The sequence below is a fragment of the Venturia canescens genome, chromosome 8, assembly GCF_019457755.1.
Source record: "Venturia canescens isolate UGA chromosome 8, ASM1945775v1, whole genome shotgun sequence".
Lineage (NCBI taxonomy): Eukaryota > Metazoa > Arthropoda > Insecta > Hymenoptera > Ichneumonidae > Venturia > Venturia canescens.
Window position 1 is genome coordinate 9,429,327 of NC_057428.1, and position 14,923 is coordinate 9,444,249.

A 14,923-nucleotide genomic window follows, 5' to 3' on the forward strand; every position below is an offset into this window, starting at 1 on the left:
GACGTCATCTGATTGGTTATTTCCGTTGGATCCAGAGTATCCAGAATCGGAACATTCGAAATGACGTCATCCAGAAGGTTCGAGATGATGCATCATTCTGGAACATTCGAAATGACGTCATCTGATTGGACATTTCGGTTGGATTCAAATTGCGCCATCTACAGATCCAACCTTTTTCCAAAATTTTCAGTCGGTAAAACAGGAAATGGTGTCTCATAGAATATTTTGAAATGACGTTCTAGAACTTTCGAAATGACGTCATCGTTCTAGAAGGTTCGAAAGTCATCGTTCCACAGCGTTCGAAATGATGACGTCATCGTTCTAGAACGTTCGAAATGATGACGTCATCGTTCTAGAACGTTCTCGAAGGTTCTGACTCGCTTCGTTAGGTGACTCGCATTACCCCGCAAGATCCAGAACATTCGAAATGATGACGTCATCGTGACAATGACTCAGCAAAAAAGTATCCAGAATTTTCGAAATGATGACGTCATCGTTCCAGAACATTCGAAATGATGACGTCATCGTTCTAGAACGTTCGAAATGATGACGTCATCGTTCCAGAACATTCGAAATGATAACGTCATCGTTCTAGAACATTCGAAATGATGACGTCATCGTTCTAGAACGTTCGAAATGATGACGTCATCGTGACAATGACTCAGCAAAAAAGTATCCAGAATTTTCGAAATGATGACGTCATCGTTCTAGAACGTTCGAAATGATGACGTCATCGTTCTAGAACATTCGAAATGATGACGTCATCGTTCTAGAACGTTCGAAATGATGACGTCATCGTGACAATGACTCAGCAGAATATCCAGAACCCGCCTTGTATATCTCAATTCAAGGTCTCGGTTATAAATGACATAAAATTCCAATCACAATTTATGACGATAAATTGATGGATCGATACGTAACATTTCAACAATTCATGATCGCCACGATCAAAACGAAATATAACAAAATATTCAACTTAAACTATGGATCTCGAGATTGAACACAAAAATATAAAATAGAATTCCTCTCGACAATTCAAAATAATAAATAACAATGATTAATTGCCAAAGATCAAAATCGCGTGACAAGATGCAACTAGAATTTCCCAAACGCGTGCGTACTTCGAAACAATATCGCTCTTTTAACTCTCAAAATTTTCTCCAAATATTATTCGCGAGTTCAACGAAATAACAAACAAAACGATACGAAATAAGAGCGAAACGACGGCTCACCGCTACGGTTCAAAAAGAACAAGATCCGGAAAGAGATCACGGATTCTCTCCATCGACAATTCGGGGCGTCGAATTCTTGATCGGGTATGGCAACGGTACGAGAAAAGACGTCTTCCGTCATTTCTGTCCAAAATTCCAGTCCTCGATAATTGTACCGAGAGCGTAATGACACTGTTCCGTTGACTCCTTCCCCGAGGACCGCGTTGAACCTGAAATTCATAAAAAAATTTGATATTGGGTAATCTGCGATTGAAATACTTACCGATGACACTGTTTCGTTGACTCCTTCCCCAAGGACCGCATTGAACCTGTAGATGATTGAATAAATTGCATGCTAATGGCATGATCTGGGTAAGTTTGATGAGAAATTATAGATACAGTGTGTGTATTCGTACGAGTATTTGCGCTTTTCATTTGTAATGGTTTTTGTATGAATTTTCCCCTCTTAAACTCTGCGGATTTGTAGGATTCATTCTCAAACAATTTTTTGAACTATTTCAGAGCTCATGTCCAATCCTCTTGCGGAGGTTACGCATCATTTCGAGGTCAATTGGTTTGAAAATTTAAATGTAATAGCTCAGCTCTTGATAGGGCACTACGACACGTTGAAGAAGGACCGGCCAATTGATCCGGAAGTTGTGGCGGAGGTAGCGGCTGAGTTTTATAAAAACAATGATAATAGAAACAGAAAACTCATGCGATCATTTATCAAATGTCATCGATTAAAAATTATTCAAATAATAGAAAAGGTGAGTTGAAACGGAGAAAAATCTTGATGTTTAATAATTTAAAAATAAATCATTAAAATTATTATTTTTCTGTTAGCAGTTGGAAAATTTAAATTCAAACGAAACCGGATCGGTGGCGAGAGGGGGTCATGAAGATTTGGACAGAGAAAATCGGAAAACATCCATGGAATCCGATTCCCAGAAAAGTGATTCCGTCGGGAGTGTGGGTGTGGAGAACCCCAATTTCTCCGTCGCCCAAAATGGCGATATTAATCGGTTGTCCGGAGCGACGGAGGAAATGGATGGCTCGGGGATGCTACCCACGACACCAAGAGCGCCGACGCCAAAGGAGTCGGGCGAAGTCGACGCTTTTAGTGACGTGGGTGCGGAGAGCCCCAATGCCTCCGTCGCCCAGGATGGCGATATAACTAGGTCGTCCGGAACGACGGAGGAAATGGATGGCTCGGGGATGCTACCCACGACACAAAGAGCGCCGACGCCGAAGGAGTTGGGCGAAGTCGACGCTTTTAGTGACGTGGGTGCGGAGAGCCCCAATGCCTCCGTCGCCCAGGATGGCGATATAACTCGGTTGTCCGGAGCGACGGAGGAAATGGATGGCTCGGGGATGCTACCCACGACACCAAGAACGTCGACGCCGAAGGAGTCGGGCGAAGTCGACGCTTTTAGTGACGTGGGTGCGGAGAGCCCCAAATTCTCCGTCGCCCAAGATGGCGATATAACTCGGTTGTCCGGAGCGACGGAGGAAATGGATGGCTCGGGGATGCTACCCACGACACCAAGAACGTCGACGCCGAAGGAGTCGGGCGAAGTCGACGCTTTTAGTGACGTGGGTGCGGAGAGCCCCAAATTCTCCGTCGCCCAGGATGGCGATATTACTCGGTTGTCCGGAGCGACGGAGGAAATGGATGGCTCGGAGATTCTGCCCACACAACCGACGGAATCAGCGAACAAATGGATGGACTCCGAATTTTCAAAAGTTGTTCCGACCCAAATCGACGATGTTCCTTCCTCCTCTCTTCCGGCAAAAACAAAAATGAAAAAAAAGACGCAACAGCATCGAATTGCTTCTGGCATCGCAGGAGATGGAAAATGCTGAAATTGGGAATGCAATTATATCACAAAGCCGAACTCGAAAAAAAAGGAAAAAATAAAATAGTAAAAGCCATTTATTTTCAAACCGATATCCTTGTTTATTTCATTCAAATCCTGTCACGTTTGACCCGACCGTTCCGTTTAAATCTTCAGAACTATCAAGAAATCCCAGGGTGAGATGATACAATTGAGTTGAAATTTTTTTACATTCATCAATGAAGCAAGAATCAGCCATTTTGAGATGACGTTTGACAGAAAAATTAATAAATCCCGCATGAAATTAATAAATCTTCAGAACTATCAAGAAATCCCAGGGTGAGATGATACGATTGAGTTGAAATTTTTTTCCATTCATCAGTGAAGCAAGAATCAGCCTTCTTGAGATGACGTTTGACAGAAAAATTAATAAATCCGGCATGAAATTAATAAATCTTTCTGAATCGGATGAATCGTAATTTACTAATTTGTGAAGAGCATTTTTGATCTGATTGCATAAATTCCTGAAGCAATTATTGAACGATGGAGTTTGATACCTTTGATTCAATCTGAGTTTTTCGCGAGGGAATCATTAATTCCTTCAGCATCTTATGCAATCAGATCGAAAATGTTTTCCACAGGTCAGCGGAGTTCGATTCATTTAATGCGAAATAATTCGAAAAAATAATTAATAATTCCCCGAGCAGATCAATCAGTTTTATCGAAACTCCTTTCTACAGAACGATGGAGTTTGATACTTTTGGTACAAACTGAGTTTCCTTCGAGGAAATCAATAACTCCTCCAGGAATCTATACGATTCGATCTAAAATTCTTCGGATCAACAATTTTAAAATGACTTTTGGCAGGAAAATTAATAAATCCCGCATGAAATTATGGAAATCTTCAGATCTAGCGATAAATCCCTTGGTGCAATTATGCAATTGGGTTGTTACTATTTTTCATACAACAGTGGTCCCCGAATCCTCTATATTCTGAAGATTTATTAATTTCATGCGGGATTTGATAATTTTTCTGTCAATAGTCTTTTCGGATTGAGAAGATTGAACTCCGCCGGTGTATGGAAAAAAGTTTCAACTCAATCGTATCATCTTACCCTGGAATTTATTGATAGTTCTGAAGATTTATTAATTTCATGCCGGATTTATTATTTTTTCCGTCAAAAGTCATCTCAAAATGACTGATCCAAGCGTCACTGTTGAATGAAAAAAAGTTTCAACTTAATGGTCGAAGAGAGAAAGTACCCTCCCACGTCGACCGCGTTGGGATCTAACATAGAGAGATATGACATCTGGTGGCCGAGGGTGAAAACAGAAAAAGGAGGAACAAGAATACGAGTTCTTGTGTACATTTTTATCAATTGCAAGACAATTCGTATAATTTGTAAAAATGCACCCTAAAAGATATTCGTCACGTGTACCACCAGGAAAAAAATTGCTGTTAGCGTAAAAATTTTGAAGGATGTCACATTTTTGGATTAGGTTCATATGTCACTGGAACTTTTCTGCGCCATATTGATAGGCCCCGCCCACATGTTGGATCCCAATCGAACAAGCTCCAAATCACGCTCCAAATCCGTATAGGGACCGTGCGTGAGCTATAGAGAGCAGCACTACTGCTGATGTGCACGCTCTCTTGTGTCTGAATGTGCAATTTTTCTGATGATATTTTTACTGTGAACACATTGAAAACAATTAAAATTTGGAAAAAAATAATATTAAAACTAATTAAATACGGTTTTCGTCCGATCAACAACGATCGCATTCGAGATCGAAATGATGTAAAAGGAAAAAACTGTTTGAATCAAGTGCAATAAAATTTTACTGGTAGTTCAATGTTTCGATGTTGAAATTGTGCATTACAGGCACCCCTCAATGCAACAATATTTTCTCGATCGAGATATGATAAAATAATAATTTTATTTCGTTAAATAATGCGAAAAAATTAATAATTCCCATATGCGCCTGCTTTAAAATGCATCAAAAGAGTTTTGGAATTGACCGCATAGTGGCACTGTAGACGCTACGCACGGTCCCTTATCAGTCAGGGGGGTGACACTTAACTAACTATACAGAACTTATACAGTTCGTGGCACAGGCACATGCCGCACATGCCCTCAGCGGGAGATAGCCATTTGCCAGCCCCACGGTCTTACATACAGGTCTGGAAACTCGGCCGGATTTCGAGGGTCTCTTATTGAAGAAATTTTTTTACTACATTGACCGCTAGAGGCGCAGCTATCTTATTGACCACGTTGGCGAGGGACGGTGCGGGGGCAATAGAGGTGTTGAACAAAGACAGCACTATTAACTGCAATCCCAAATCCCACATCTGTTTATATCCGTCACACCTAACCCCAATGATGCTGATTTATTTTTATTTCAAATCTGTTGACAGTACTATTCATTCTTTCTAATATTGTCACGAAGTGATAATTTAATTTAATTTTGAAACGCTTTTTCACAAGAGCTTACTAGTTGAATAGCAATCAATATGCAATAGCGTAAAAAGTTCGAATAAGTTTTTAAATAGATATTTTTTTTGCAATAATTTATTAGCCGATGTTATACGTTAATATTTATGGGTAAATGAATAACAATACACAATCAATTACAGTGAGATCTACTTTATTTATAAAAGATTAGCTGCTTTCTCCATCCCCGCGGTTTAAGTATTAGTCAGTTTTGACAATTTTTTTTTTACAACGAAGTCTTTTTTCAATTTTTGATTTTCCTGGTGAGCATTTTGTCTCATTCGTAGTCTAATATAATAAATAATAGCGTAGGAAAGGATTTCGGAAGCATGTTCTTTACATGGAAAAGTAAAAGTGTACGTATCCAACACTTCATCGAGAGTTAGATCGAAAGCATCAATTCGAGAACAATACTTCGCAAATGTAGCTTCAACATGCCGAATAAGGTTGAAAAAGTGGAGATTAGCGTGTATCAAACTTCCACGTGATTTCATGGAAATCAATTGCGACACCGAAGATGAAAAGTTGGTCTTCATCTTCACGGCTTCTTCACAAGTCATGCATGAGTTGTATTTCTTGAGTACCCGTTTGCACAAGTAGCCTAAAAAGTGTCAACACGCAAAAAGCATTGGTGTGTTATTCAACGTGAATCCCCGGCCCCAGAACAGAATGCGATGAAACTTCATTAAAATTATAGCAACAACAGATTTCTCTTTATAGATCTCTCTGAATATCACAATAGGTGTACGGTTGCAAGCATTTAACGAAGTTTCTCCGTAATATAATCAGTATGATATAACCTGTCGTGAAAAAAATGATCGAGTGATAGAAAGCCATGCTATGTGGGGGTTAGAGCCATGCAAATGAACAATTTTGTTAATAAATTTTGCTTAGAGTGAAGATTGAAAATAAAACCTGTAACATAATAGATTATGCAATCTAAAACAGATGACAGGGCATAATCATGCTGGGACATTGGTTCAAGGATGTCATCCGCTTCCCAATCGTCGTATCGCAATATGCTATCGAGCTTTCTTTGAATTTTTTCGACGTATTCAGCCATCTTTCCTTGTTTTCGACCACGGTTGATCGCTTTCAACTCTCTTATCGATATTAAAGTTGGACATGAACTGGTTGTCACCGAACAGTTGCCGTATTTAGGTGGTTTAATAACGCTATATACTGACAAAAGCTTATAGAGTTGGAGAAAGGTAGGACAATTGGGATGATCATTGGATCCAGCACACTGCCGTACAGTGCCGAAAAATTTCTAAACAAAAAAAATGAAACAAATTAATCCATTGAATATTTTCGTTACTCAATGGCCACGGTATTAGAAAAAGTCCACGATATGAGAAGAGAAATTGCCTCCAAATTATCCTGATTGATTTTTCCAGTTAACAGATACTCGAAATTGTATTTTTCAACGAGATATCGGCACATATCCATTGTCGATCGAAGCGTAATCCGTAATGCTCGTGATGTTTGAGGAGTGAGAAATTTTCCCTCAGTGATGTCTCCTTTAATAAAAGCCGATTCCCATTTGTCCAACCATTCTAATGAAGCTTCGAGTACCTGCAAAGTTGAAAATTAATATAAGCAATCAGACGGCATCCTTTCATATATCAGTTTATATGACATGTACAGATTAGACCCTAAAGTTTTTATGGTACCTTGAAATCAGCAGAGTCCGGCTTGAGCGCATTGTTTGGACTTTTACGATTGAGTGCGTTAAACATGTCGTTGCACTGTTTACAAAATGCTATTGTTTGCTCACATCCCTTAAGCTCTTCGTACTTATGTTTCAAATAAAACTCCAATCCTTGAGCAACGGAGTTGCTGAATATCTGCGACAACATTAAAAATAAAAAATGAATGATATACGTAAACATTTTTCAACTTTTTTTTTCATAAACGCACCTGAGTTGCCAGTTTGACGCGCATTTTTGAGGTATTACCCAATTCAATGTGTCTGCTCGTAATTTTTGGACAAACTCGGACATTTGCAGGATGGTTTTTGTCGATATTAAACAAAGTTTCGAAATACCTCCAACGAATGTTTTCGACTGATGAGTTTAACTACAAATTAACGTTAATAATTATTTCTCCACTTTTTAATTAGCTTCGAAGATTTTACGTCGGATATTGGTCAGTGTTTTGTTTTAAATATCAACTAAGAAACCATATCGATTTTGAATAATTTACGGATATGCCATGAAATTTTGAGAAAATTCTAATAAAAAATATAATCCATATCTTACTCTTAGTTCCTTCCTGTTGTACAGTCGATTTCGGATATTTTTTATAACGTGGCAGGTGTCTGAAAAGGCGAATACTTTTCGCTCCGGATCTAAAGGATGAGGAAACCAAGTTTTGGTTTTTTGCTTAGAGCCATCGATGCCCAATGAACCCCACATCTTTGAATTTGTAGCAGCACCATCTGCTATTACTCCATGTATCTTAGCCCCAGTTTGTTCAATGTATGAAATAGCTCTCACGACAATTTTGGCAAGCTCTTCTCCTTTTACGGAATTTTTCGATGCGTACACTGCGATCGGTTGAGTGTATGAATCAGCAAGGGGCTGAAACATTATCACAAGCCCATGTGTAGCTTGTTCGGTCATATCTGTAGACTGATTTTCATTATCTCCCAAATTTATTAATCCCGTGTAGGTTAAATTCTTTGAACAAACTCCTACAGATTTGCGGAGATTTATTTCGTCGATCAGCAATACTCCATGACATTGAAGTGGAGTTTTCGAGGCAAAATGGTGTCTTAAAAGTTTTGCAAAATTTTCATCAAGACCACACTTCGTGTTGATTAACGAAAAGTAACTTCGTACAGTCCTCGTGCACGGGAGTGGTAGAATGTTGTTTCGACGCAAAAATTCATAATATGATGGTGATCGAATGTTCATGAGCATACATAACATGATCCAGTTTTCTGTATAACGATAACCTTTCGCGTCTTTTTTATTTGCCATCGAGACGATTTCTTTCAGAGCTAATCTTTGTGGTTCTGTCATTTCCAATTCGGCACATTTTTTATCTAAAGAGGCTTGTTCTACACTCGCTATCCGCGCTTTTTGTTCTTTCAAGCACCCCAGCATTATTTTGAGTCGATTCTGAGCTTGAATTTTTCGACGATTTTCACGCTTCATTTTTCATCGCATAGCCAATATCTTTCCTTGATCGACGACGTTCAAAGCTCCTTTTATTCTTCTGATATTCGAAGGATTGTTCAATCGCTTTGTCCGTTGGAGTATATTTTTTCTTGATACCATACAAGAATCGCATCTTTTTTTGATGGATATTACAGGGCAATCTTTGCTTCGCCATTTCATGCCAGCATCCGAATATCCTCCATTGGCTAATATGAGTTGCTTGTTGAGGTCACCAATCCCGTTACAAACGTTCATGTTTTTGAATTTTCGTAGTACATCTGGAAGCTCTTCTTTTTTGTTTAAGCCTTTGTCTAATTTTTCTGAGTTGACAGGGATTCCATATACGAAATAGTAAAGGGTTCCATCTTCATCAAGTGTCACATGTTTTTGCGTCACTGGGTAAGGCCGAATGCTATCGCGAAGAATCAGTGTCGTGTATGAGAACACCATGCGGTATCCACCTCCAATAAGTACACGTCGAAAGCTCCATGGGTCTGATACTAATCCCGACATCCCGGTACTTGAGTCCATATCTACTTTTGAAAATTTTATTTTTTTTAATTTAGGTGGATATAGGAGAATTGTAAAATTTCTGGGTTGAAAAAAACTTGTAGGTTTGTCAAAAAGAAGATTCTTGATACGGATGTTTTTGAAATGATGAACAACATCTTTAAATAAAATATTTTTTCTCACCTTTACTGTTTACAAGTGATGGAATCGGGCCAGCGGGTTTACAGATTTGTAATGTTTTACTACAGATTGGCAATGACTCGGTAACTGAAGGCGACAATTCCATATCTGCTTCTAAAAAGTCCAATTTAATAAATCAAAACAGATGCAAATAAATAATTCAGTTTTAGTACCAAACAATCTTTCAGGGCTTCTTCAGATAACCGTTCAATGTTATTACATATTGGTAAATAGAATAAATTTAATTATATGTTGTCAGTGTCACAGATCTGAATTATGAATAGTATCATAAATTCTTTCATCAAAGGTTTATATGGTGTTGATTAGGAGGATTATATGGTTGCTAATATGGTGTTGATAATGTCTCGAAAGAATTTTATTTCTTACCTTCAAGGTTAATGAACGATTGTACTGTGCCAGTAATAGGTTCGCAGATCGACAATGATGTAGTTACAACTGAAGTCGGTGAATCTATTCCTACAACTACGATTGAAACATTGTACATATTGGTCTTGTGAGTCAGGATAGAAATTTAAGTCAATCTATAATTTAATGGTATATTCACTACTAGATGACATACTTTTTATGTCAGAAGTGGGAAGTGAAGTATTGACAACTTTTATACATCCGTCGGCACTGTTTGAAGCAAGATTTTCTAAATCAACATCATCCGTGGCATTACTTGCGAGAAGTGAATGTGACTGTGTCATGAGTACTTCTTTCGTAGATTCGCTCATTGTCTTTATACTTATTTTATCGCCTGACCACTGGCAATTGAATTCTATGGGCACAGCAGTATCACTTAGTCGTGGCCGCTTGTATTGAACCTTTGAAGAAATGAAAATATATGATGTGAAAATAAATGTATTTAATCTTTTATAAACTGTTTTCAGTGTACTTACTCGTGCGATTATTCGACCATTCTCATCCTGTTTCTTCCATTCATGACATATGTCGGCGGAATTGAAATGTTTAGCACAAATACGATCCGAAGAACTTAATTTCACTATACCGGGGATCGCGTTTTCCCACTGTATCCGTCTCTCTGGGTCTTTTGGCACGCAAAATAATGAGTGCTTCGCCGTTTCTACTCTGCTGCCGGTTTTGCACCCCGGCACGACGCAAACAATCGGCATTTTTTTTCTTTGAACGATTTTATGATATAAATAATTCGTGTTTGCTTACACCGTCACGTTCAGTTAGATTTTAAGGTTATGATTATCCGGTAGGCAAGATCTCAGCGCCGCATGGTGTCGATTTTTGACAAAAATTTTCATGCGTAAGAGACCTACCCCCACCACCAAAATTTGGGCAGAGTTTCCAGACCTGTATGTAAGACCGTGGCCAGCCCCATGGTCAAAGAACGAAAAGAAGAAGCAAGAGAAGAAGAACTTGTACAGTTTTGCGAAATGGAGAGTGAAAACAATAATAAAAAACCACTCTATTCCGTAGCATTCGACATCATTGAGGTATTTATTTCCTTTAAGGTTATCTATCAGATCACTTCAAGTACAATTCTATGGAAATCGGTTAAGGCAATTATCAGTTGTATGAGTGCGAGAGAGATAGCTGCAAATCGGCTGAATGGTTTGCTCGGACATCGTTGATTTTTTTAGAAAAAGAAAAGTTACACCTTGTTCTCTGGTGAAAACAGAAGAGCATGTAACTTATATTTTTTTCCAAATATCAAGCTACTCTGAGAAAACCGTGCAGCAGGATTTTAGGTCGGTAAAAATCCTGCTGATCGTGGGATGCATCAGTACATGTCTCCACAATTGTAAGATTGTAATTACATTCATTCTGTATTTTATTTGGTTTTTTTCTATCTTCACTCTCGATAAACTTTGTGATTCCAGTTTGTTCACAATGTATTACTACGGCTCTGAGCACTCGATTCCAGTGTCCTGTATGTCAATCACAATTGACACGCAACGGGTTACATTGGAGCAAACCTTTGAACGACATTGTCAGTCAAATCAGGTTATCGATCTGTCAGTCTTCCAGAACTGAATTTGAAAATCTAGCAGAGAAGGAAGCGTTTCAAAAACTTCAGGTACAAATAAATGACACCTGAAAAAATTTCATCCGTTTGAGCATGAATCAAGTTTTGGTAAATCCACAACAGGAATCTATGGAGTCAAAAATGTTATGCCAGGGAGGAAATTTCGAAGATCTGTTAGATGCAAGCAGTTCCGAAAGTGATATTCGGTGTTCGGGTATCATTGCCAATAGCCCAAGAAGTCTCGAGACCGTCAATCCTCTTCAGAATATTTATGATGATCTACAGTTATCTCACTTGATTCCCTTCTTGGATAAAAATATAAGAAGCCCGAAGTTATTGGACCGTAAGAACAAACGTTTACGAATTTAAATGTTCGTACACTGCGAACCTGATAGATGCAACTTTGATGAATGCAATTTCTCCCACAGGTGTAGCGACATATCTGTTGCAACTATCGAGTTCGCAGCGTAATTCCATTTATTTGATACTAAATTGAGATTATTCATGAGAACAATTTTTTTGTTTTCTTACAGACAAAGACTCAGAATCGACTTTGACGGCGAGTAGCCCGCGCGGATTAACTGACGATGATAAAAGTAAGTATTTAGCGTCAATACAACAACAATAGAATTAGTCTGTCTACCGCAAAGGAGTTTTTAACTACAAGGTTGACATTTATTCCCTCGGTATTATAGTATTCGAATTGCTCATACTATTCTTCCCCGAAATGAAAAGAATAGTCGCTCTGAGGAACTTGAGAAAATCCAATTTTCCTCATGATTTCGCTGAGAAGCATCCCGCATAAGTAATTTTTTATTTGATAAAAAATACACATATTTCATTGAATGAATTCATTCGTTCAATATTTGAAATCATTCTAATAACCGGATGACTTTTTACGGAGTCCCAAACGAATATAGGAATGTTTAATTTTGGCTAAAACTTTTCGCTATTAATCTGTGTTAAATTAAATGGGCGAGCAAAGAATCTGAAAATTTCAATACCGAAAAAATCAATATCTTCAATGTGGAAATTATTTTGTTCAGCCCAACCTGTTGAAGAAGATGACGCTTGACAAACATCTAATCAACGACACTTGGAATAAAAGGCAATGTCTCCAGCGAACGACGTAACAGCAATAGAATAGCATGCCATGTCTGCTATAGAACAGCCAAATTAATTTTAATAAATAGAAAAGGGTTAAAAAGCCAGTGGGGTCAAATGAGGGTCGCAGGATTCGAAAAGTTTGATTCTGGAGCGCTAACCACTGAGCACCTCGCTCATTTAAAAAAAAAGTGGACCTCAGATCCCTCATTTCAAAATGACTTTTGGCAACAAAATTTCCAAATCTCTAGTGGAATTGATAAATCTGTAAAATTACCAATAAATCCCTCGGTGGAGTTATGCAATGTAACGTAATATTTTCCCCGATGGGTACGATCACGTCCCTTCTCAGCTCACCCGTCTCGTCCTCTCGCACCACTCTCCGGCCATGAGAGTGAATTGGGCGCCAGGTACGAAGTACCGCCGATTACTCGACTTTTGATTCATTCACTCTCAACGATGGTAACGTCAAATGATATAATGTACGACACAGAAGGAACGAGAGACACGCGTAACTGAGGACGGTCCGGCTACTCAGCTCACTTGAGATACTGAAAGGTAGAGGGGGGGATCCTTGGGGAAAAGGTAGCAATTCGCAACGCAAAAAAAAATAAGCCAAGACAAAGCAGAATTCTGGACATATTTCAGGCTTTATTCAAAGTGACCGAATAAGTTCGAATACAGCAAAAGAGATAAATTATAACCGGGTTGGACTCGATACAAAATAAAGTTTGAGTGGAATTAATTCGGGGGGGGGGGGGGGGGGGGGCATCAGGTCGCAAAACTTTGACCGCTCGCGCAGTAACGAGGGACTTCGCGCGGGGCGCGCCCGATTCATCGAGTAACAACGTGATTAACGATTCGCCTCGTGGTCTCCCGGGTGCCGTAGGTAATCGACAACCGATGCTCTGGCGTGCAGGTAAAAGGTAATCAGCCGTCCGCCAGGCGGATGCTCTAGGTAAAAGGTAAAAGGTAAGCAACGCCAGAACAGCCGGCGCCCTAGGTAATCCAAGGTAAAAGGTAATTGGCACCCGTTCGATCGCGAGGAATCCGGCGATACGCGACGAAAGGTAACCGAAGGTAACAGCGGGACGAACTTCGGCCAAGCGCGAGGTAACGCCGAAGTTCCCGCGCGTTCAGTGGAGGTAATACGAGCTGACGCGAATAAAGAATACGATAAAATAAGGATAATGAGCGTCGGATTAATATTGGCGAAGATAACCGAGATGATCCAATAAGACGAGGTAATAATGCTCGCAGAAAAAGGTAACAGAAAAGACGGTAAGCGTCACACGAAATAGAAAAAGAACAATATAGGCGAAGGTACAAATAACGGTTGAAAAAGATTCGATACGAAAGACAAAATATAACGCCGTATACACGATGCTCGCCAGCGCGAGCGAGAGAGACAGAGCGCAAACAAACCGCGAGGTAACGTGCTCGCTAGAGCCTCGGCGCGTGCAGGGAGAGAGAGAGAGAGAGGCGTCGTCGCGTGGAATATTCCAGCGCGTACGACGCAATTTCACAAAGACTCGAATTCTATGATTGACTCTACTTTAGCGCGAAACTGTAAAGAATTGACTGAGACCAAATTAATAACGAAAAACTGATCAAGCTGAGCCCTTCAAAACGACAATATCAAAAGACGGGAAACACGGGAAGTATCGGCCGCAATCTCGCTCGTTACTTCGCCCTCATGCCCCACTAAAACGCAACATAAACTATAAAAACCGGAACTATATTCCGAAACAATAAGCGAAAAGAAAAGGGCTAGACTAGATCAGTGAATTCGGTGGAGATAACGAGTTGGACTTACCGAGGAACGCTCGCTGCACAAAGGGGTGGTCGTTGGACTCGACTGGACGCTGACTCACCGGAATGATCTTCGGAACTCGACTGATTGTGCGTGCGAGCGGTCCTCGCGATTCGGCGTTGTCCCCACCACCGGGCCCCGGTATGGCAGCGCTCTCACGCTGGGCGCGAGCCCGAGCGCGGACTCTTGGCTCGCGCTTTCGCGCGGGATTTTCAAATGAGGAGCGCGCAATGAACGTAATTGGGGTTACGCCTCTTGCCTGAACGGATTAATAACAACTCACCTCTTGTCCTCACCTTCCCCGCTCACTCGGAACACTCCTCTCGACTTGATAGCCGTGATCCGGGTGTCTTTCCTCTTGGGGATCCGGCGGGCAGCTCCGGAAGGACGAGGGGAGGCCTCCCTCACGACTCCGGACGTCTCGGAGACGTGGTGGGCCCACAAAATAAACCACCAGGTATAACAGCACCTCGCCTCCAGAAAAACTCCCCCAGATCCCACCTGACGAGGCGCCGGTTCACACGGACTGTGACACCCGAATCCACGGTAGTGCGGGCGGTGCAACTCTGGGTTGCTACAGCGGGAAAGACACAGGCGGCGTTCAAAATA

The 14,923-nt window shown here is 40.3% G+C and overlaps 2 protein-coding genes and 1 long non-coding RNA gene across 4 annotated transcripts; 2 read left to right on the forward strand and 1 right to left on the reverse strand.

Annotated features, from left to right (window-relative positions):
- Window positions 1-1,422: 1,422 nt before the first annotated feature.
- LOC122414558 (uncharacterized) lies at window positions 1,423-3,164 on the forward strand. Of its 2 annotated transcripts, none has more exons than XM_043425940.1 (2): window positions 1,423-1,981; window positions 2,058-3,164. In XM_043425940.1, the coding sequence occupies exons 1-2, from the start codon at window positions 1,739-1,741 to the stop codon at window positions 3,075-3,077; spliced, it is 1,263 nt and encodes a 420-aa protein (XP_043281875.1). In that variant the 5' UTR covers window positions 1,423-1,738; the 3' UTR covers window positions 3,078-3,164. The 2 variants fall into 2 exon arrangements, with proteins under 2 accessions (XP_043281875.1, XP_043281876.1); XM_043425941.1 differs by having other exon boundaries at window positions 2,061-3,164.
- Window positions 3,165-5,678: 2,514 nt separating this feature from the next.
- LOC122414605 (uncharacterized) lies at window positions 5,679-9,868 on the reverse strand. The gene is made up of 2 exons (XR_006261789.1): window positions 9,783-9,868; window positions 5,679-6,142 (listed from the first exon to the last, which is right to left on the reverse strand). It is a non-coding gene; the product is annotated as an uncharacterized lncRNA (long non-coding RNA).
- A 1,422-nt stretch (window positions 9,869-11,290) lies between these two features.
- Window positions 11,291-12,724, forward strand: LOC122414799 (uncharacterized). The gene is made up of 4 exons (XM_043426395.1): window positions 11,291-11,448; window positions 11,521-11,740; window positions 11,931-11,993; window positions 12,444-12,724. Exons 2-4 carry the CDS (start codon window positions 11,527-11,529, stop codon window positions 12,470-12,472), a joined length of 306 nt encoding a protein of 101 aa, XP_043282330.1. The 5' UTR covers window positions 11,291-11,448; window positions 11,521-11,526; the 3' UTR covers window positions 12,473-12,724.
- Window positions 12,725-14,923: the final 2,199 nt, after the last annotated feature.